The 23908-nt window shown below is 40.4% G+C and overlaps 1 protein-coding gene across 2 annotated transcripts; it reads left to right on the plus strand.

Moving 5' to 3' along the window:
* The first annotated feature begins 2185 nt into the window (after window positions 1-2185).
* Window positions 2186-22730, plus strand: C13H5orf63 (chromosome 13 C5orf63 homolog). Of its 2 annotated transcripts, none has more exons than XM_070569357.1 (4): window positions 2186-2283; window positions 16958-17078; window positions 20700-20756; window positions 21403-22730. In XM_070569357.1, exons 2-4 carry the CDS (start codon window positions 16965-16967, stop codon window positions 21577-21579), a joined length of 348 nt encoding a protein of 115 aa, XP_070425458.1. In that variant the 5' UTR covers window positions 2186-2283; window positions 16958-16964; the 3' UTR covers window positions 21580-22730. The 2 variants fall into 2 exon arrangements, with proteins under 2 accessions (XP_070425458.1, XP_070425459.1); XM_070569358.1 differs by having other exon boundaries at window positions 2207-2310.
* Window positions 22731-23908: the final 1178 nt, after the last annotated feature.

Consider the following 23908-nt stretch of genomic DNA (forward strand, 5'->3'; position numbering starts at 1 on the left):
CATATATTTAGGAACTCTCACTCGATTACAGCATCTCATCTAAAAACTGTTTTCAAATGTAATAAAATGGTAATGAACACTAAATCTAGCAATTAATGAAGCTGAAACAGTATTATATTTTGTGACCATTTAATAAACGTTTATTAATTTTTCTTTGGCAGTTTTCTTTTTTTCTTTTGGAGACAATAGTTTTTCTTGGTCAGACTCCAGACATTTTCCAAAACACAGCTCATATGTCTATCAATGTAAGTGCTGAATCTAGAGGCTAAACTTGTCCTGTTGGCTCATGGCACTCAGTTAAGCATTCCCGGAGTGACTGGGCGTTAACTACAGTGAGTTCTCAGGGTTTTCCAGCCATTTCATGGGACTTCCACCCTTGACTAAAACAATCATGTGGAAGACCAAGTCCGGTACCATCAGCTGAAGAAAACCTAGGAATTCTTACCAATTAAACTCAAATTCTGAAAATTTTTGTGAATTTTTGGCTCCTTAGAGAAATTTACCCAAAACCAATGCTAAAAGCCTTCACTGTTGGCCTTTGGCGAAGTCATTCTTCTCCTTCATTGATTGAAATCAGGTTTCATAAATCCAATTTATTTCATTTTCCAACAAGAAATGAGATTTGGAAGCTGATTTGCAGTTGCATTTCCAGGAGGCTTTTCTATCACTCCACAAAAATGTAAGCTATGGATGCTCCATCAAGGTGTTTATAACTAGACCCAAGATAACTCCTTTAAAGATATTATATCAGAAACTGATACATGGAGTGCACTTTGTTGATTGACTTTTTTTTTTTTCAGAAAGATTACGTCTTATCAGAGTGTATCAACTCAAAAATAATCATAGGTAGTCTGTTGACAGTCACAAAATCCACTCTTTTGCTATCAGCAAATGCTGAAGTGACAAAGAATTTGAAAACTCTATTTTCTAGGTGTGTCCTTAACAATATCACAAAATCAGTGTGGTTTGTTTACGGGATTCATTCCTGACCTTGGTTTGTTTTGCATCTTTTTAAAAATCACTGAATACATATTGAGTGTATAGTGGTAAGCTCATGGATGCTGGCACCAGACAGCATGACATGAAATTCCAACTCTGCCATTTCCTAGCTCTGAGAATTAGGGCAAGTTATTAAGCCTCCATTTCTTCATCTGTAAAATGGTACTAATAATACTTAATAGGATTGTTCTAAGGATTAAACAAGTTAATGAGTGTGAAGCTGACGGTGAGCAATCAATAAATGCTAGCTTTCAGTATTACTCTTATTAGCATCCATCATTTTCTCACTATTTACAGCACCACCATTCAAGCCACCACACCTCCCTCCTGGACTACTTAGCAGCCTTCTGCCTTCCCCGCTTGTACTCTGCTCTCACCTACCCCCAAACCCCTCTCATCTGCTTCCCAAAGCCGAGTGATTCTTTCAGAATGGAAAGGCAATCAGTTCAACACCCTTCCCACATACAAACAAAAATAGAGTAAAACAAAAATTCCTCCAGCTTCCCTTAGCAAAAAACTGAAAGGCCCTGTGTGGCCTGGCTCCTGCCTCCCTGCCAGCCTGTGTGAGCCTCTCTCCCCACTCCCTCTATCCTCAGCCATACTGTCAGTCTTCTGCATATTGCCCATGCTTGGCTCCCTCCAGTCCCAACCTTCCCCAGGCCTGGAGAGGTCTGTCCTTGCCCAAGCGAGTCCTTCACATCCCAGCCCAAAAGCCACTTCTTCAACTAGATCCTACTCTTTTCATGGGTCCATATTTTCTTCCCTTTCAAAACTCCTACCTCAGTGAATGCGTGACCCATTTAAAGGCTAATTTCCTAATGTCTGACTTGCTTACACAGCTTTAAGTTTGGGGAGGGTACGGCTGCCAGTTTGGTCATCATCTTGTTCCCCATAACCGAGCTCAGCCCGTATTGACAGGAGGAGGACAGTAAACCGTAAATTAATGTACGAATGAATGCAAGGGGTTAAAATGGCCTGGACTGCACATTCTCAAAAAGTGGGCTCCCACACCCGAGGCTCGTTATTAAATGGTCCCAAACACACTTGGTCACTTTTCTGTGGCCTTTTTTTCAATAGTTTGGTCTTGGTCTTGTGTCTCTCTTTTCACGTATAACAGCCAAGGGCGACCATCCTTCAGACGGGCAACCGGCCCCGCCCTGAGATCCCGGGAGCCCAACCCGAGGGGGCGGCGGGCCGGGGCGGAAGTGCAGGGCGGGCCCGGCGGCTCGGGCGGAAGTGCCGAGCGCGGGGCGGAAGCGGCGACGTAGGCGGCGGGAGGCTCAGGTGGGTCCCGGTGCTGGACGCTGCCAGGTGGGTGGGAGAGGCGTCGCGCTGCCAATTTCGATTGACGTTAGAGGGAATTTCATTAAACCGGGAGCCATAAATCCATGAGCTACGGGGGCGGATATCATAAGCGCGAGGGCGCTCTGGGTAGTGAAGAAAATAACGGGCGGGAAAGAGGCAGCTTTTTAAGAGAAAGCAGAAAACTTCATGTTTCTACCAGTGATTCACAGGTGCCCCATCCCAGGTTTAATTGAATTCTGTGAAGTGGTAATATAATCTAAGTGGCAGCCCGCTGAGATGACTGCCCTTTTAAATAAATATTTTTGAGCAGCCATGTTGACCTTTAATTGGGGTGAAAAGGTTGAAAGGGGCAGTAAGGAACACTGTGAGTCCCAGGGCTCTCTGGGCTTCCTCTCTGCTTTGTTGGGCAAAAGCAGCCCTCTGGGTGTTGAACAATGAGAGAATAAATCAGACTGTACAATTCTCAACAAATAGCCTTTAAAAAAAAAAACTTAGCCTTGTCAGTCACCCCTAAGAAATATCAGCTCATAGAATTTTTTAATAAGTCCAGAGGTAGAAGAGTCCCAACTGAATTGTTACTTACATGAATAGGCAAGTTACGTACTATGCCCGTGTTTAACAAGGAGCTTTGTTGCCTAAGTGATCTTTATTCTTGTTTCTTAATAGAAAGTGTTTTATATAGTACTTTATATTTTCGAGCACTTAAAAACAAAATCCACAGTACAGCCCAGCTTGACCTCAAGATTCTCAGCTCCTCCAGGACAGGGATGGTGTCTAGGATCTGTTATATCGCCAACATTTTCTAGCACATTTCCCAGCAATGAGCAGGTCTCCTGTTGGTACACTGACTTGGTTAAGCAGCCACTAGAGCCATGTCTCAGTGTGCATGACCCTGTGCAAGCTGAGGCAGCTATTAGAGGCCACAGTCTTCTCATTTAGTAATTCTGAGGAATAGCTTATGAAAGTGCATTTGAAGCTCTCTACCAGTATTTGAAGCTGTATACATTGAGATTTAAAACACTGGGAAAAAGAGGTGTACCCTGGAAATATTGAGTGATTATAGTAATATTGGGGTAAGGCAGAACTAATCATGGTTCTTTGTGAAATGTTACAGCCTAATAACCCAGGTCTTGCTCTGCTGAGGAATTGCGTAGAATCAGAAAGGACCTGTTGTGAAAATTAAGATTGGTGAGGCTGGTGTTTTAGACAGGCAGACTCCCCAGATTTTCTTTCTTCATGCTTGCTGTGGTCAGTAGTAACAGCCTGCCAAGGAAGGATCAATATTTTTTTGTCTGCTTCACCAGAGGAAAATGTGGCTGTGCAGTTTTATTTAGATGGATTGATGGCAGGTAAGGTAATAGAAATGAGGATTTTCCAACTTGGGAATTTATTGGACTGTATTTCTGTTTTATTCCAGACGCCTGGCTTTGTCATGCTCTTATGTACCCAGAGGCAATGTGAAGATAGGCCTTCAAAACAAATTTTTTTTTATTATTAAAGTTTTTATATTTCATAATGTGTGCATACCCTACCTGGCTGATGCTTTAGTTTTCTAATGCCAGAACTTGGGGTTTCACACATAGCAGGACCTTGAGGTGATCTGATACAAGTCGTAAGCTTTTTTATGTTCCTTATTTGAAATGTAATTTTGCCACTGCTTTATTCAAGGGGTGTACATCAGAGGAAGCCAAAAGCCAGCTGGAATAGTTCCTGCATGCAGTTTTAATCTTGTTTGCAGTTATTTTGAAGGGGAGAAACCATCTGGATCCGGGGATGTGTAGCTGCACAGGTAGCAGGGACGAGGCAAGCTTACTTTACCCTTCTCGTAGTATTACACAGCAAGTTTGAGGGACAAAATTGAGAAAGAATATGCAAAATGAAAGATTTTGGCTAAGTTTCACATAGGTGTTATCCCTGTATCCCGTTACAGCCACGGGGAACTGGAAGCATGAAAACATTACTCTCTTTTTATTCCAATCCTTACCCAACATAAGGTTTCCAGAGATAGAAGCAAAACTCAAAGTACCTCTATTTTAAGACAGTATCCATCTCTAAGGATTTCACAGCATTTCACCAGTAACATCTAGTAATAACCATTTTACTGCTATAGGCTTCATCACTGTGGTATTATTGGTAAATCCTTCTCCTGCCCAAAGTGTGAGTTCCTGAAGGGCAGGGAAAGTATCTTAATCACTTTTATATTTCTAGTGCCTGGCATGTTGCAAACACTTGGTACCTGGTATAGAAATGAAAAGACAGTGTTCCTGAAGGGAGGCTGGATCTATAAGGAGGGTGAAAACATCACTGGAGGTACAGCAAGGTAGAGAAAAGAATATAAGTCAATAATCTTTCAAGAGCTTACTAAAAGCAGTTATAAATGCTGCAGTTACTAATGCTTTGATAAACAGCTTGTAGTGGGGAAGGGCCTGTTTAAGAATCCATAGATGGTCATCAAACTGCTTTCTGAAAGAAGATCTGGCCTGCTCAGCTGCTGGGCCTTTGTTGTGTTGAATGGAATATGCAAGCTGAAAGGCTCCACCAGCCCTGTCTCAACCCTCCCTCCAGGCCTGATGTGTTCAACCTCTCACCCAAACACTTGAGCAACTATTTGAAGAGCATCCATTTGAAGGTATACTAGAATTAGCTTACCTAGGGCACTAATATCTTGGTTTGGTCCTGCCTTAAGGATAGAGGACCTATGTATGGTCACTATTTTAAGGCTAGGTTGCCTAAATAATACTGAAGGACAGCCACAATCAGCTTTTCTACTTTACTAACATTCCAAAGGAGTTCAAAGTCAACAGCTTTTCGCGTTGTAATAGGGGATGCTTGTGGTATATGCTGCTTCCTTCTGTTGACAATGGGTCTGCAGCAGAAACCAGAATGTTACTACTGGAAACAGATGAACTTCCTCTCATTGTTTCTGTAATTTTTCATATTAATCATGAAATAATGGGGAAATGGCTTCTAGTTTAGTCAGGAGTAAGGACAGAAGATTGAATTCTTTGATTTTTTAACTCTTTACTTTTTAAAACATGTAGTTCTCCCAGTCAGCCAAAAGAAAGGATACTGTTATTTAATAGAAGTTCAGGCAGCTGAGGCAGCTTAGGACATAAGACTGAAAAAATGGAGATCTAAATTCCACTCTGTTTCTCCAGGTTCAAAAATGAACTTAATCTGAATCTTCTTAGATTTAGAGATCAGAATCTCACTATTATAGTAAAAGAATTCTGCCATTTGTAACTGAGACGTTCCTCATTCTCTCCATCCTTAAATTAAGCCTTAATATCTGTTATTTGGTGTACTCTGAGGATTAATGTATAAAGCTTTTTGAGATTTCTTTGGAAGAAAGGAGGTTGAATTTGGAGGTCCCTTCTAGTTTTGAAAATTCTGTGTTGGTCTCATTATGTATAAAAATAGGCCATTGTTCAAGAAGAAAATATAGAGAAATGTACCAAAAAATGCAGTATGAGTGGCCTTAGTTAAACATTAGTTTATTTATCCATAAAGCAAGGGGATCTCCAAAGTCACTTCTCAGTTCCAAAATATTACGACAGTCTATCAATGATAGCTGTTAAGTAACAGACTAGAATTCAGAGGATCATGGAATCTCACATAATTGCGGATTGCCAGGGCCTGACCTCAAGAGTGGATGGTTCCCAAAATTTAGATTGAGCACTGTTCTTCTGCTGGCCTAGGGGTTGTTGGGATCACAAGTCCAAGGAAGTGCTATATTTAGTAACTCAAATGCTCCAAAGTCATTTGCTACAAAATGGCTAAAAATGAGTGAAACATCTTTCAGGTCTTGTGTGGTCATAAGAATAACTTCACCTCTCTGGAAATAGTGGCGTCTTAGTGACCAATGAAAGACACTGCCTGGATGGTTGGATTTTGGATTGCAAACAGTTGTTTTTGGAAACAGGATTGTGTGCTTTTTAAATAGCAAGGCAGTACTAGCTGGGTACAATAAGACTACAATGTTTTAGTGAAATTGCCTTCTTTTTGGGTCAGTATTAAGTATCAGAGATATCTTCAAAGGGAATGGGTCATTTTGGTTAAGGATAATGTGGAAAGGAGTCTGCATAATTCCTTACGCACTTTGTTCCCATCCCTTGAACTAGAAGGATTTTGCCCTTATCTTAATGTTATCTTTATGGAATAAAGGAATTTTCAAATTGGTTTTAAACTCTATTAAGCCCTCCTGTATGATATAACCCAACCACATTACTCAGGTTTTCTTGGCTTTCAGGGACAGCTTTACAGCCATTATGTCATAATTGTACTGAACATTGTTGCACTCTGAATTCAGAATATGCCTCCCTGGCTCCAGGCCAGATGCTAAGTCTGTATCTTTGGGGTTGAGGATGAGGGGAGGGTGGCAGTGTGTGCAAGCCCTGTTGTGTTAACATGAATTAGCCCAGAATCCCCTTTGAACCCCTAGGTGTTAGAGGGAGTGTAGAGTAATAGTACATTACTGTTTTTGCTTAGCATCTTCTTTTTATTTTTCAGCTGAATGTTTTTCTGGAAACCCTTCCCTGACATTGTCATGTGCACCAACCCCATTATCGAGTAGCCTCCTCTGAAGCAATGATCAGGAAAGTGTGACTGCTAAGGTCCAAAGATTTTGAAATAGACTCTTGCTTACACTGAAGATTCCTCTCCCTTTCCACTTCACATCTGTCAGCTTGCTATAGGCCTAGGCACCACAGTAGTGCTCCTAGACGTGGAGGAGAATGCCAAGATGACAAGGGTCTGTCATTAAAAAGCATTTTTAAAATGTGTCTAATAGTAAGAAATAAAAATACACTATTCCTTTTTGGAGGTGCTTTTCCAACTCAGATGCTCAAACATTTGTGAGATGAGTGCCTGGCCACTCTAATGTCTCCTCCCCCATTTCCCTCCTGGGTCCTTTCTGATGCCAAGGCTTCCCGGTTATTGAGGAGCTAGAGAAGCAAGTTTGCGATGAGTAAGTGCCTGTACGCTTCTACATGGATCTGTGCATGAATTTTGGTCCTTTTTTTAAATGGACTAGCATTTTAGGCTCCTACAGGTAAAAATGACTTCAGAGTCTCTGTTCGGAGCCTTTTGAAGTCATGGGCTATTGCCATGGCATTTCTTCTGTGTGTGATTTCCCCCTCTCTGATCAGGAGGACCCAAAGCCTATGGCACAGTTTCTCCACGTCTCTGAAAATGAGAGAACAGGACAGGGGTAGTATTTCTGTTTTACCATTGATGAAACTGAGGCTTAAAGAGGTGAGGAATTGCCTGGCATCTTAGAACTAGTTAGTGGCAGTTGCCTGTCTTTAGGGTTTATATTTAGCAAATCCTCACCCAGGAATTCAAACATGCTGAATTCCAACTGAAACTCTACATGCAGAGCAACTTTAAAGTTCTAAATGAAGAAGTATACAATTTGCGCTTAACTGAACTGACTGATGAGTTAGTGAGAGCTGTGTAAATTTAAATTATTTTGACTTCTCTACACAATTTATTCAAAACTACCTTGGAATAAGTTTTGTCTTTAAAAATTATTAATAAAATTCAACTTTACCATTACCTAGGCAGCTTCTGTTTTGATCAACATGGGTTGAGGATATCATTGGTAATGTAATAGCGGTACTGAATTTTCCCTTCTTTGAAAATATAAAGGCAAGTATGGGGAAGCAGCAACTGGGCGGGAACTGACCTTTGTTCAAAACCTATCAAGGGGAGGGGCCAGCCCAGTGGCACACTGGTTAATTGTGCACGTTCCGCTTTGGTGGCCCAGGGTTTGCCAGTTTGGATCCCGGGTAAGGACGTGGCACTGCTTGGCAAGCCATGCCGTGGTAGGCGTCCCACATATAAAGTGGAGGAAGATAGGCACGGATGTTAGCTCAGGGCCAGTCTTCCTCAGCAAAAAGAGGAGGATTGGCAGCAGATGTTAGCTCAGGGCTAATCTTCCTCAAGAAAAAAACACCTATCAAGGGGAAACCTCAACTCCTCAAAGACTAAATTTCAGTGCCCTGTTCTGTAATCTCATGAAGCCTGAGTAAGCTGAGACAATACCTGGTACCCAGGTATTTGTTGGTCTAGATATTCAGTCTTAGTAGAAGATAAGCATATTGGGTCTTTAATCAGTGATATCGTATCTTGGAAATTCCTTTTTATGTTCACAAACTGAAATTTTCGGCTATTTCTGTTTGAAATATTTTTCAGTTTTGCAGTTCGCTATTTCTGAGATTGTTATTCCTGGAGTTTTAAATCTTCCATTTGAGGCCAGTAAAAACACATTTCAGCCAATAGAATCATCATTATTAATAACAATACCGTACTTTTAGTATTATTTAGTAATAGTTAAGCCTTATTTCTCTATTCTGCTTTACAACTTACACAGAGATTTTTACATGTATTATCTTTTTAAGACGCCCAGTCAACTTTTGCCTTCACTCTTCTCTCCCAAACCACTGCCTCCATCCTCACCAGAAATACCTCCTTTTGGTTAAGATGTTAAATTAGGCAAGAAGCAGACAAGGGAGTTTATTTTAGGGGTTAGCATTGGTTGGAAGATTTCATTCCCTTGGAGCAAGATCAGGGACATCTTGCCTGATTTGTGGTAGATTCTTTCACTCCCCCTTCCTAGTCCAAGCCTTCGTCACTCTTTGACAATGAGCCACTCCATTCTGGAAACACTTTGTCCTGCTGGCTTCTGTGATGACACACTTTCCTGGATTTCCTCCTACCTCACATCCTTTCTGTCTGCCTCCTTTGCTGGCGCCTCTCTACCCAATTCCTAAATGTTGGATTGCCTCAGAGATCTGTCCTGGCCCTCTTCTTCTCTCCTATTGAGATCATCTCATCTACTTCCACAGCTGTAAATACAGCCCTTAGAATGATGGAGTCTCAAATTTTTATCTTCAGCCCTGGCATCTCTCCTGACTACCAAACCTATATATGCCACACTCTAGTTGAGCTCCAACTTGTTCCTGACTGAGCTCCCAGTCTCTACATCCCTCAATCTCTTCCTGCCTCAGTTTCCTCATTTTAGTAAATGGCACTGCCACTCACCCAGAGGCTCAAGACCAAAACTGGAATTGTCTTTACCATTATTTTTATTTTTTTATTTTTTTTAGAGTGGCACCTGAGCTAACAACTGTTGCCAGTCTCTCCTTTTCTTTTAAAAGATCAGCACCTGAGCGAACAACTGTTGCCAATCTTTTTTTTTCTGCTTTATCTCCCCAAATCCCCCCGGCACATAGTTGTATATCTTAGTTGCATGTCCTTCTAGTTGTGGCATGTGGGACGCTGCCTCAACGTGGCCTGACGAGCAGTACCATGTCCGCGCCCAGGACCCGAACTGGCAAAACCCTGGGCTGCCACAGCGGAGCACGCGGGCTTAACCACTCAGCCATGGGGCCAGCCCCTTTACCATCATTTTTAATTCCTCATATTCAATTCATTGGCAGGTCCCGTTGGCCGTGTCCACACCACCATCCTTTCTCACCCAGACTACTGCAGAAGCCCCCTAACTTGGTCTCTGCTTCCATCTTGCCTCCTTAAAATCCATTCTTTACACAGCAGCTAAAGTGATTTTTAAATCTATATGAAATCATGTCACTTCCCTCCTCTAAATCTAATTGTACTTAAAACCTCAATTCCTTTTTTTTTTTTTTAAAGATTTTATTTTTTTTCTTTTTCTCCCCAAAGTCCCCCAGTACATAGTTGTATATTCTGAGTTGTGGGTCCTTCTAGTTGTGGCATGTGGGACGCTGCCTCAGCGTGGTCTGATGAGCAGTGCCATGTCCGCGCCCAGGATTCGAACTAACGAAACACTGGGCCACCTGCAGCGGAGCGCGCGAACTTAACCACTCGGCCACAGGGCCAGCCCCTCAATTCCTTTTTTTTTAAAGATTGGCACCTGAGCTAACAACTGTTGCCAATCTTCTTGGGTTTGCTTTTTTTTTTCCTGCTTTTTCTCCCGAAATCTCCCCTAGTACATAGTTGTATACTTTAGTTGTGGGTCCTTCTAGTTGTGGCGTGTGGGACGCCGCCTCAGCATGGCCTGATGAGCGGTACCATGTCTGCGCCCAGGATCCGAACCAGCAAAACCCTTGGCCGCTGAAGCGGAGTGCACAAACTTAACCACTCGGCCGCAGGGCCAGCCCCCCTCAATTCCTTATCATAGCCCACAGGCCTTAGGTGATCTGACCCTGCTGCTGACCATTTTTGAGCCCTCCTGCCACTCTCTCACTTGTTTACTGTGCTTTAGCCTTATGGTCCTCTTTGTTTCTTCCAAAAAGTCAAGGTTGTCCTCACCTTGGAGTCTTCGCACTTACTGTTCCGTCACCCGAAATGCTCCTCCTTGAGATCTTTGCACCTCACCCTTTAGTCTCAGAAAAACGACACCTACTCAGAGTACCTTATTGAAAGGACCTGCCTCAGTCACCATCACATCACCCTGTTTTACTCCCTCCCCTCTACTTAGCACTATCTGATACTGTCTGACATTAAAGAGTCTTTAACGTCACTAGATTATAAGACCCCATGAGGGAAGGTACCCTGGTTTCCTGTTCACCACTGAACCCAGCATCTAGAATAGTATCTAATACATGGAAAACATCAGATAATTGTTGAATGAATAAATGAATGACTCTCATCCCACAAGTGGATTGTCATAATTGACCTCTAACTCTTTCCCGCCTCCGTTCTCCTTTCCTCTGCAGTCCATCCTGCATGCTGCTGCCAGATCACTCTTCCAAAACACTGATTTTATCACATCACTCTTGTTCAAAACCCTCCGGTGGCTCCCATCAAACAGGCCACAGCATTCCTCCCTCAGTGCCTTTGTGTCTGACCCCAACTTTAGAATGCTTCCCCTTTTGTCTACATATCTAAATCCTACATGACTTAGATCCCTTATGAAACCACCTCCAATCTCAGCACCAGTACTCTTCTCTTCCTTTCCCCGTATAACATTCAAAGTTGCCCATTAGATGTCCCTGTTGTAGTCTCTCTTGTATTTATAGTTTCAGTTAAGAATTTAACTCCCTGCTGAATGCACTGAAATAGATCTTTCTTGTTGCTTATATCCAGCATGTGGAGGTGATATCCCCACCTGAGAGTTTTATTTGGAGGGAAAGAAATGGGCTCAACACTAGGAAGGATGAAGAAAAAAAATAATGACTTAATTTTACTGAGAATTTGAAGGGAGGGGGATATGGGGGCAAAGTGCATGTAGTAAGTGGTGGATATGTAAATGCTGTATACCTTCAGTGAAATTGTAGTCTTATTGGATAGGCAAGGCCCACACTTCAAACAGTTAAAAAATTTTTCACAGAGCAGAGTGTTGAATGCAAGTGAACGCAGCACCCTTTGAATACAAATAGTAGAATAGAGACTTCAAGATACTTGGAAATCCCAGTCATAGTAATAATTTGAAGTAAAAAGGGGTTTTGTCACTAGGAACTCATGTGACCATTCATTTCTGGGACTGATTACTGGCTTCTCTGGACCCCTGTGAGGTGATCCTGTGGGCACTGAAATCTGGAAGTAGAAGCTGCAGGGAGTGTGGTGGACACATGGTGTGAGAGGCTGCTTCTTGCACCCCAGGGCTGGGGCATAATGTGGGCCTACTCATGGTTTCATGTGTTATATGGGTCCAACCGGCAGTCCAACTGCATAGCCAGAATGAAGCTGTTTTTGCAGTGTATGCAAATAGTGAATCATTATGTTGTACACCTGAAACTAATATATGTCAGTTATAATTTAAAAATCTTAAAAAATTTTTTAAATTTTAAAAACTTTAAAAATTTAAATTTAAAAAGAAGAATGAAGTTGAGCATGACACCACATACATGTGGGCCCACAGATGGGTAGTTAGCTCGGGATCTTTCTTGTAACGTCATATCTGAGTTGGCTCCACCTCGTAGGCAGTTCCCCTGTCCAGGTACCCTGATTGCTGAGGTGCTGGAAAATCACCTGAGATCCCACCCACACCAGTGAGTGAGGGCCGCTCTCCAAGTTGGGCCTTCCACCCCGCACTCCCTGTTTCTGTTCTATAGCCTCATTCTAGCCCTGCTTAGCTCCTTGAATTGGCACCTCAAAGTATCTCCTCAATTTTCAGCTTTGATTGTGTCCCTTTATGCTACCTCTCCTCGTCACTCTTGGCTCCACACTTGTCCCCAAGATCCCAGGCGAGGCTCCCACTTCTTTGCAAGAAAGGGAGGTTTGGACACAGCTGACTGACCAAAAGCACAGAGGAACACTGGGGAGGCGTCATTTGTCCCTGTTTCCCTGGATTAGGTAGAGCTCAGTGACCCAGATGAATCTCTTAAGAGCAGCCTCACCTCATTACATAAACCTTCAGTAATCTAAAATATGGGTTTTGTTCCCAATAGAGGGCTGTGTGTGTGTGTGTGTGTGTGTGTGTGTTTCTAGTCATTTGGGTAAAAATAGGAACATTATACTTAGACGGCAGTGAATGTGAAATGGAGCACTTGACATCTCACATGGCACAAATGACTAAACGGAAGCCCTGAGCCTCTCTTTATGGAACACAGGTTCAGTGAGAGCTACGCTAATAGTGTTTGGTTAATGTCAGCTAAGCATTAAATTTACATTATACTCTTGTGAAGAAGCTCCAGCATTACCTGTTAATAACCAAGATGTCCCTGGGTTTATATAGACTTTTTGATTTTGCACATGAACTAACACTGCAGCTTGCTGATGAGGGATCACGTGAACTTAGAGATTTGGTGTGCCAAAGGATTCTTTGTATGCATAAAAATTCTGGTCAGTGAAGGTCAGTTTCTCTACTCAAGTGAGAACAATGTTGTTTCCCTTCTAATCAGACACACACAGTGTTTGAAGAATCCAGGAGCCCCACATAAGTGATGAGCAGCCATAGCCTGGGCAGCTCCTCATGCAAGAAATGAATAATCCTTAATAAAGGCTCCAACGACCCTGGCTTCTTTCTGTACTGTAATCAGTTGCTTTAATGGTCTGCCCTTCAGTGCTTCGCAGGGAAAATGCTATAAAGTTAAGTTATCGTCCTTATCTGGCTTCAAGGAGGACTGAATTGGTCCAATCAGTCCTCCCCCCATGTTGTATTTGATTCTGCCATAAAGACCACTGAAGTCAGGCTCAGTTTGGTTGAAAAGCTAGCATTCTCTTTCTCTTTCAGGGTGATCTGTGCCTCTGAGCAGCAGTGGACTTGAAACAGCAGGAGTCACCATCTTTTATTGTTAGGCTGTGGAATTTGTTTTAGGCACATTCTAAATCCAGTCTTATGCCTTTTGCTTTTTTTTTTTTTTTTGTCTGGGACAAAGGTGACCCAATTGTGCTTCTTAGATATTACGAACATGGCTCTTTTTGCTCATATCACAGAGGCATAGAACAAAATACAAAGGATAAAACTGTGTCTGTGTGTGTAGTAAGGACACATATTTCATGACTAAATTCAATGACATAATCAAAAATGTGTTGTCCTCTCCCAGTCAAGAGCTAACAGGCAGAGACCGCCTTTCAGAATATTTTTATAGTGCTGAGATACTGTTCAAAAATAATAGAACTAATGAAAATGTCACATTGACACAGTAGCCCATATTAAGATTTTACTTCAAGAAGGCATGATTCGGTGAATGTGACATTGACAGCAATGGTGTTAGGGTTTACAGAGTTAATAAAATATTCTAAGAAGAATATTACAGACTTCCAATTGGAATGTATTGTTTTTCATTTTATTTTTTATTTCTAGAACTAAGTGGACTCCAGTGTTCATAATTTTAGCCTTAATATCTTACTCTGCCTAGGAGATGTGTAGGGAGCTTTTTCTTTATATCAGGCTCTAATATGATTTTATAATACAATGCTTACATAGAAATCAGCTAATTTAACAAGTGGTAAAATGCATCTGCCTTAGGGCATTTGGAAAATATGCAGGTAGTAAAATTGCATAATGCTAATGCATTTCTCAGTAAACATTGTGCCATGTTTAAGTAATTAAATATATGTAAAAAAGTAGAAATGGAGACTAACTGTGGAAAAGAGAACTAGTTTTAAACAGAATGGTTGTAGCATCACTGAAGACTTTACTTAGCTCTCTGCGTTGGTTGAACAAATATTCCAGCAAATCTGGAATGAATAGCAACTCTGTTTACTATGACAGGTTTTATTTGTCTTGGGCGCAACCAAGACCACATGCTGTGTTTTGTCATGTTGGAAATACTGAAGCAGATTTCCATTGTGAATGTGAATCTTTTTTTTAAAGCTTTAACACCTCAGTCTTAACTCAGCTGGGTAAAAGCAATAAGTTTTCCTTTCCTTACCAGCCAGACATCAATAAATCTTAAATCCCCCCACTGTTTACCGTCCTGGTTCTAGTCTTGGGTCACTGCCATAGATGGCCTGATCCATCTCATTTCCAAAGGCTGTCTCTCTGCCTTTACTCTGAGAAAGCTAATTTTTTATTTTCTTTCTCCTCCATACAGTACAGCTTTTCTAACTTCATACTCTAGGAGGGTAGGCCACTGTTGGCATACAGCCTTCCCAAAACCAATGATGTAGAAATTTCTACCTAGCGTAAACATGGCTAACACTATACTTTCCCCTCTCATTTCCATCCTTTGTAGACAAAGCCACACAGTGTTTAGAAGCTGTTGTCTCCAGCCACATTCACCTATTGGAGTTGTTGATTCTGCTGAATTTATAGAAAATGTGCATACCAGGGCTTAACACTTAGTTGAGAGTACCACAGCATATTGTGAAATTGTTTAGATCTGCTTTCCACCCTGGAATAATGCTGGGTAGCAGATCCTTGCAAAATTCTCATAACATTCCTTTTTAATGCATTATCAGGATTGTTTAGTTAGCAGGAAGATCCAGGGGGAAGTGGAAGGCTACAGGTTTAAGAGTGAAGGAAAGATTATTGTTTTCATGAATCAGAATCCAATCTTTTTGTCCTGTGGTCTTTACACTAGTTTGATATGCGTTGGTGTTCTTCTCTAAAGTCATGTCATTCTGTTTGAAATGAGTTTAAGGCTAATCTTACACTGAAAAGCCTAGTCACTAGTAGAGATTAGCACATAATTAATTTAGTCATGCTCTGTGGAGCAGAGCAGGGGGAGATTCCAGGTGGTGGTGAAGGGTTGGGACCAGCTGCAGCACCCTGGCCCACAATCTCATGGACTTGCTGAGGAGCTCTCACCTTTAGTTACGATATAATATCTGCCCGAAAATAGTGACTGCTCTGCACACTGAGTATCTGATCAGGGTTAGAGGTGAGACTAAAGAGGGGGAGAAAGGCTCACTCCATTACTTTTAACATTCCAGCAATATTTGCAATATTTAACATTTCAGCAAATATTTGAACACCTACTGTATGCCAGGTTAATTGTAGATGCTCAGAGATACTAGTGTGGACAAGTACCTGCTCCTATGGAACTCTCATTGTAGTAGAAGGACAATATACTTGTAGTAGAAGGAACATATAGGTAAAGAAATAATTTTAGATCGTGAAAGATAAAAGAAAACTATAGCAAGGTATGAGGATGGAGAGTGATGGGCTGGCCACATTGGTAAGAAACTCACTAAGGCATCGCTAAGGAGGTAACATGAGCCCAGGCCAAAAGAGGAAAAGATACTTAAGAGCTTTTCATGAAGAGGGGCAGCAAATACAGAGATTCTGATGATCTTTGGGTATTCAAGGAACAAAGGGAATCTTTGCAACTGCAACTTGCTAAGATAAGGGAGGGAAAGTGATAAAGTTGGAGAGAGGAGTAAAGTCAAGAAACGAAGATCTCAGGAATGAATCTGTCTTGGAAATACTGATAAATCATAAAGTCAACAGTACATGTGTGCTTTAAAAGTGAAATTATCATATTTGTAGTTTTAAGGACAAAGTTCGAGGCTCAATAGAATAACTAGGAATAAGTAAGGTATCTTATGTCAAGCAAAGTAGCAGGATGAGGGAGCTTCAAAGCCTAATGTTTGACATGCTGCTGTTACCAAGCTGTTCTTACTGGAATATCTCTGGTAGAAACACTAGTACATTTGTGTATGTTTTCGAAAATGATGGGAATCTCCTTTTAAAATACTTCTTAAGGAGATGAGTAGTTTTTATTTCTGACAAGTTAACTCAGCTTAATTCTCCCCTGCAGTTCCACTAAGTACAGCCCTGTGTTTCCCCATCTCTTGCAGCAGAGGAACAGATCTCATAAGTGATAGCTTTAACCTTCAGCTGGGGACCTGTGCTGCTTGGCTTATTGTTTCTTTTACCATGAAGGTGGCTGGGTGTTGTTGAATGCTTGTCCATAAGATAAGCTATCTCCGTGAATAAAAACCATCTCAGGAAACGTCCACATTTTAGGGGATCATTAGGATGTTAGCAAAATCTGCAGGTGAAATTTAATTTTGTATTCAACTTAATAAACCCATGCAGTTTGCTTATAGAAACCAAGTGATTAGGCACACAGCTAATCCATAAATGTGGATTTTTTCCCCATTCTAAATTCTCTTTTGTTTGGAATATAGTGAACTTCTGGGCCTCTCTGACACTCTGGACTCCAAGAAGCAATTCTGAAGTCTTCAAATTCCATCATAGGCTTGCAGTTTATTGTTCATATTATAAAGAGCAAAGTCTAGGGCACATAAGTTTACTGGTCTGTTTTTCTTTTGGCAGAATTAAGATGCTCTGGTTTCAAGAAAATAGCATGCAACTTGCCAAATGCTCCTTTCGACTCCTCTTGAGGAATCTCTCTGCCTCTAAGACTGCTCTGCCTGTGCTGACCTTATTCACAAAGGTACAGAGTGAAAAAGAAAAATTACTACTTTAAAAACATAAAGTTTTAAAATTGTTGGGTAAAAAATGTTGTACATTTAAGAAAGGGAAAAATGTTGAAAGGAAAGCAATGGAATAAACTTTCTTCAGACCTGTTCCTCAAGTTTTCAGTTCCAGTTACGACAGTAGTAACTCTGTTTCCTACTCAGATACCTCATTGTCTCACAATTATCAGAAGGGAAGTTAATATATTTAATAGTCATCTGATCCCTACATTGAAAGAAAGAACTATCAGATTATAATATGATGTTTACAAATGTATCACTTAGAAATATAGTCAATTCTTGTTACTTGTGATACTTATGTCTTACAAGGTTGCCACAAACACTGAATTAGCAAGTACGACACCACTGCTCCTAGGGGAAATATAGGGTTAGATTCCTATGAGCTTCTGGTCACAATATATTGTGTCAACTGATCAATAGGTAACCTTGTTTTATGTGTGTTACTGTTTAAAGACACCTTATTTAATATATATTGTTGATTCATTAACATTGAACTCACAGCTAACAGCACTATACACTCATGCCTGAACAAAGCTTATCTAATACAATATTTTCTCCATAAGGCAGATCTTGCACAGCCATCTTGTACTTAGAAACACTAGATAGCACTTCAGCACTGTGCTTGGGGACTGTTTTAAACAGCAAAATCACCAACAAAAGGCACAAAAATATGAAAAATGTGGCACTAAGTAGATCACGAAAAGGACACTAGTTTACAGTATGAGAGCTGAAACAAGAAGGCAGAGCATTGTCTTGGTCCACCTTTGCTAGGAACGTGCACTTTGAGAGACTCAAATTTTTCACTGCTCTCTACACGCACATGTCCGTGAATGACTGCAATTCTCCATGTGTATTGATTTTGGGTTACAAACAAGTTTTAGTGAATAGGTGAATTCACAAATACAGAATCACAAATAATAAGCATTGGCTGTACTTGTTTTCTTATCCCTAATACTAGTTTTACGCCATAAAGGTAGTTTAAATATTTAAGAGCTTTTCCCTGAAATGTATCATACAAACATTTCTGATTTGCTTTTGCTAGTTAACATTATTTCGTGTGATTTATAGTCAAAAAAGAAATAAAGTACAAGGTAACAGAATTGACTTTAGTGAATAATACTGTAATTCAAACAAAAAAGTCTCTTGTTTAATAGATTTTTCAGATTTCAGGCATTTTAGCAATTTGAAAATATCTGATGGTTCTCTAATAACAAAGTTTAAGTAGTTTTTTAAAAATTAATTTCTTGCTGAGAATAGTTAATCAAAACTACTTTTCATAGCCATAAGTATATATTGCACTGCTGGAAATTATGGAACAAAAATATTTCATTATCTGTGTCTGCACATGAGAAATGTATGTGACAATTAACCACAAAAATCAAATAATCCCTAAAGGCTAATGGAGCTCACTTAGCCTAACTATTCTGCACTATTTTTCAGTTTGAGCAACAGCCAAGTTAACTGAAAACATCTGCCAAAAAAAACACACTAATCTTCCATTCAGCTTAAAACTTGTATGAAACCCTTGATTTGTGTCATTAAGCGTATAATAAGATATCACTGTCACCTTGAGGAGTTCACAATCCAGTGAAAGAAAAAGTACAATATCAGGTCTCTTTCAGTTATAAATAATAGAAAGTACTTCCCAGAGTGGCTTAACACAAAAAAGGGATTTATGAGTTGGTCAGGTTTCAGGAGTAGCTTGATTCTGAAACTAAGCATGTTACCAATCTCTTCAGCTCCACATCTTCTGGGTTAAATCTGTTCTCACTCGGGCTCTTCTCTTGGAAGACTGCAGCCATCCCAAACCCCAGATCCCACATCTCGGATATCTACAGAAACTCCAGCAGAGGCCTCATGGCTGTCCATTGGCTCTAACTGGCTTATCCCTGAGCCTTTCAGAGTCAGAGGGACAGGATGTGCTGATGCCTCAGTCTAAGCCAGGTGTCCTAACTTCGTTGTTCAGGGATGGAGTCAGCCACATGCTGAGAGCAATTCCTGTGAGGCAAAATCACAGCATTTATGTTACAAGAAAGGGGAGTGGGTGTTAGATGGCAACCCAACAAATTTCCACTATAATTCAGGGACAGAGTAAATAAGTGTTCTTTTGGGACCATGGAAAATCCTAGATAAGAATGTTTGAATGGTCCAGACTTCTGGGTCTTACGCTTTTTCAGTTCATAAGCCTGTAAAATTTGGCGAACCTTTCCTCATAAAAATACATGTACACATGATATTTTGCATAGAGTTCCATGTTTAAAAAAGCAAAACAAAATGAAAAACGTGATCTGGGTAAAGTTTTTTAATATAAAAGCAAAATGTCAGTGCATTTGGTACTTCTGCAATTTAGCTTGTTCTTGTTTTGCTTTTGCGATCCTCTGTTGACTTTTGAAACTTTCTCAGAAAATTTCAACATGATTATCTTAAAACATCGCAGACTATCCATAATCTGTTTATTGATAATGCTAATAATAACATGAGCTGCCTAATTCTCTGGGCCAGACAGACCCTTCTGAAGGAAGACTGCCTTTTGATGATCTGGGTCCTTATTTCAAAACAAGCTGTGAGTTAAGCTGGAGGAGGGGCCTTTCTTTTACATAACAGGTTATCTCCTCCTGTCATGTTAAAAAGCAGGTTTCATATAAGCATCGGTAATGTTCAGTCTATTTTGAGCTCCTGCAAGAGAACCTATAGCTAGTCCCTGTCCAAAGAGTCAAGGGCTGAGAAGCCTTTACAATCTGCCAATGATCCAAAACATTCTCAACAGACTTCTCCACTGGGTGGTTAAAGAGTGCAAACAACAATGGGCACTAAAGCTTGCTTGCCCCTCAGTGCAGAATTAGTTCAAGAAACCTAATGCTGACACTTAGAACTAACAGGCAAAACATTAATGAATTGGTAGAATCATCATCCAAATTAAGGAGAGATTTTTCCCTTTTTAAAGATGAGGCAGTCACTTTTAACTCGGTTTCAGTGGGTTTGTTCCTGTGGACTGATTAGGAAAAAGGCTGCCAAAGCTCAGTGTCCCCTAGTCAAAACAGACTTCAAGCCATTCTGGTGATGTTAGCTAGGCCAGGAAAGTGCTCCTGACATAGGAAGGACAAAGCCCTGGGACTATATAGATCAGTGAAAAATAATCTTCCAGATATCAATTAGATGAAGCCAGTAACAAAAAATCTAAGCATCTAAATTTAGTGTATGTGCATATGTATGTATCTATCTATACATATATATAATAAATTTAGATGCTTACACTTGTCACACACATATGTGTGTATATATTATATACACATATATACATATCATATATACACACGTGTAACAAATATAAGCATATAAATTTATTAGATATGGATAAAATCAAAACAAAACAACTACAAAATGCTGAGAGCCCATTTACCATGAAATACTAGCTATTTATAAGATTCTATGGCAGCGTTTTGCTTTGGAAATAAAACAGTGTAATTAACCTAGTAGAAAACAGTCCTTTAAAATAAGTATAATCTGCTTCTTGTGGTTTTTGTCAGGCTGCATGCCATTCTTATGGTTTAATGGCTTTATTTTTTTTCTTCCTCTAGCATCCATGTCCCCTTTGTGATGAAGCCAAGGAAGTACTGGAGCCTTATAAACACAGAGTAATATAATACAGTGTGGCTTTATGTATATGGAGCGGATAATGTACATGGTATAAAGTATCTGCCTAGATCCTTTCTTTAGGAAAAGAGATTAAATGATTTTTCATTTAAATTTTCTTTCTGCTCTTCAGAGAGAGAATTTAGTGCTGATTTCCATAAAACTCATTACCCCTTAAGTGTTTTTCTCTGAGCAGTACTGGTTTTCTTACTCTGACTTTTAATATGAGTCACAGTTAACTAGCAGGTGCAGTATTCCTGCTTGCTTTAAACTTTTGTCCCCATTCATCTTATTTTGTCATTTCCAAGGAATTGTTTTCTGTAGCAAACCATGACACCTTTCCCATTCTTATAACTAAAACACGTCTGTCCTGATTCTCGGGCAGCTTCCCAGTTGGGACACATTTTATTTCACTGGGAACTGAGTAGTGCCCGAATGTAACTGATGTAGCAGAAAAGTAGCAAATTCAGGAGTTAGGGAATACAATGAAATCAATCAAGTTGTGGAAATCAGGGACATTAGATCACTTTGGACCTCAAACAACAACCTCTCAGCATTAAAATAAGTCTGGGGATCGGTTTGTCACTGCAGTTATTGCTTTGTTCCATGTTCTTTAAAATATAGAGCTTTAGTCTTTCTCTGTTTCAGTTTATTTTACAGGAGGTGGACATCACACTTCCAGAAAATTCTGCATGGTATGAAAGGTATAAATTTGACATCCCCGTCTTTCATTTGAATGGCCAGTTTCTGATGATGCATCGAGTAAACATCTCAAAACTTGAAAAACACCTCCAGAAACTTGAGCAGCAAGGTGCTGGAGGCTGATGAACACCCTCATGATTTTCCAACCTCTCTCTCCTGAGGAACTGACCATGGCCTCATATTCTTTTTGTCACTTTCACACAGCCCTAAGAATGTTGTGAACTCAGTGGTGCCAAATATCATTCCTCTTCTGATTGATGGAAGTACCAATGTGGGAACTGTTTAACTGTTGGCAATTTATAAAATAAGAGGAGTGTATTGGCAGGGAGGGGATGATGGAGGGTGGAAGAAGTCCATTTGTTTTATTTACTTTTCTCTTTTGTATTCATATGGAAGCATTTCATATTCACTGGACAGAGCCATTTATAGGAAGAAGGCTCTGTGTCCCTCCTGCTGCCCTCGGGGCTTAACTTTTTAATGAAAGAATAAATGCGCCTTCGTTCAGTAGGTACAGTGAAATGTGAATTGTTAATAACTGTGCACAGTCAGTAAAGAGATGTCTTAACAAATACGTCTGCATGAAGCCTATTTCAGTGGGATTTAATAATACCTGTTTAAAATTAAAGTACATTTTTTGGGGTGGAAGAATAATTATCCTAGTTGAAGAGGCTTCATTAGAATAAAACAGAAGAAAGATTTAAACCCCTAAAATGTACAAAAGAATCTCAACATGCTTTACAGTCAGTGAATTGATTTGTAATATTTGAAGACTGCCTTTGATAGTTATTCAGTTATCATCAACTGAGTTAATTCAACTTATAAAACAGTAGTTTTATCAGGTTTTAATCTCTTGGGGAAAATTCACTTCTGACCATAACTGGACTGATATGTCATCTAAAGACAAAATATTCTTCACCATTTTATGTAAAGTATTAAAAATATAGTTGTGTACCCTTATTTATATTTAATCAGGTTCAACCAATATAGGAATAGATTCACTTAAAAACAAAACTGCCTTTTCCTCTTAAAATCACATCATTGCGGGGCTGGCCCCGTGGCCGAGTGGTTAAGTTTGCGCGCTCCGCTGCAGGCGGCCCAGTGTTTTGTTGGTTCGAATCCTGGGCGCGGACATGGCACTGCTCGTCAGACCACGCTGAGGCAGCGTCCCACATGCCACAACTAGAGGAACCCACAACGAAGAATGCACAACTATGTACCGGGGGGCTTTGGGGAGAAAAAGGAAAAAATAAAAAATCTTTAAAAAAAAAAAAAAATCACATCATTGCAATTTCATCTATAATGAAATTCTTTTGTGAACTATTTTAATGAATTTGGATATTGTGAGTCACTTAGCTGGATTTTAATTTCAGCAGTATCATTTAGACTTAGAAATTACCAGAAGACTAGAACTGGCAACCTTATACATTGTCTAGTCCCACTGCCTCATTTTATGCATGTGGAGGAGTCTGACATTCAGAGAGTTTCAGGGTCTTAGCCTAAGTTCACACAGCCAGTCAGCTGTCAGACCAGGTCTTGCCACCCACCCCAAATTTCCAGTGCTACCTGGGCCCCAGTGCAGGGGTTTCATTGTATTATCTCACATACAGCATCCTCAACCATTCTAGAATCAACACAAATTTGGAAGCAACTTAAAAAGCCTTCCAAGGTGACAAAAGAAAAAAAATCTTACAATCGAATAGCAGTGTTTATAATTTACAAATTTCTGGAACACATCTTATTTGATATTATATATATTCATCAAGCCCTGTGGTAAGCAAAATTCTAGGATGACCTCAATGAACTGTCACCCTTGTATAACCTCCTCCCCTTTAAGTGTGAGTAGAACTCATGAATATGATGAAATATTACTGGTGTGGTAATGTTCCATTATATGGCAAAAGGAAGATTATCCTGGGTGGGCCTGATCTAATCAGATGAGCTCTTTAAAAGCAGAGAGTTCTCTCTGGCTAGTTGCAGAAGAGGAAATCAGAGAGACATCCTCCAGCTAGCCTACAGGGAAGCAAACATCAATGCTGTGAACTGCCTAGGGGGCCACACGGCAAGAAGCTGTGGGCAGCTTCTTGAAGCTGAGAGTAGATCTTGGCCAACAGCTAACAGGAAAATGGGGACACCAGTCCTACAGCTTCAAGAAATGAATCCTGGCAATAATCAGTGAGCTTGGAGAGGATCCTGAGCCCCAGATGAGAACCACAGCCCTGGCTAACACCTTGATTTCAGCTCAGTGAGATTCTGATCAGAGAATCTAGCCACACCATGCCTAGACTTCTGATCTACAGAAACTGAGATAATCAATGTGCATTGTTTCAAGCTGTTAAGTTTGTAGTAATTTGTTACACAGCAATAGAAATTTAACAGACGTCCCTACAACAGTGAAGCACAATGGCAGGTGGTGGGTGTTCAAAAATGAATAAGGCACAGTCCTTGTCTTAGA

Source organism: Equus przewalskii, chromosome 13 (assembly GCF_037783145.1).
Source record: "Equus przewalskii isolate Varuska chromosome 13, EquPr2, whole genome shotgun sequence".
In the NCBI taxonomy this organism is placed as follows: Eukaryota; Metazoa; Chordata; class Mammalia; order Perissodactyla; family Equidae; genus Equus; species Equus przewalskii.

What these genes read in the sequence shown, in the direction of transcription:
- C13H5orf63 (XM_070569357.1), top strand. Translation starts at nt 16,965, where the DNA reads ATGCTCTGGTTTCAAGAAAATAGCATGCAACTTGCCAAATGCTCCTTT. An exon ending in TGCTGACCTTATTCACAAAG is followed by an intron (nt 17,079 to 20,699) that starts GTACAGAGTGAA and finishes TTCTTCCTCTAG; the next exon opens with CATCCATGTCCCCTTTGTGA. An exon ending in TGGAGCCTTATAAACACAGA is followed by an intron (nt 20,757 to 21,402) that starts GTAATATAATAC and finishes TCTCTGTTTCAG; the next exon opens with TTTATTTTACAGGAGGTGGA.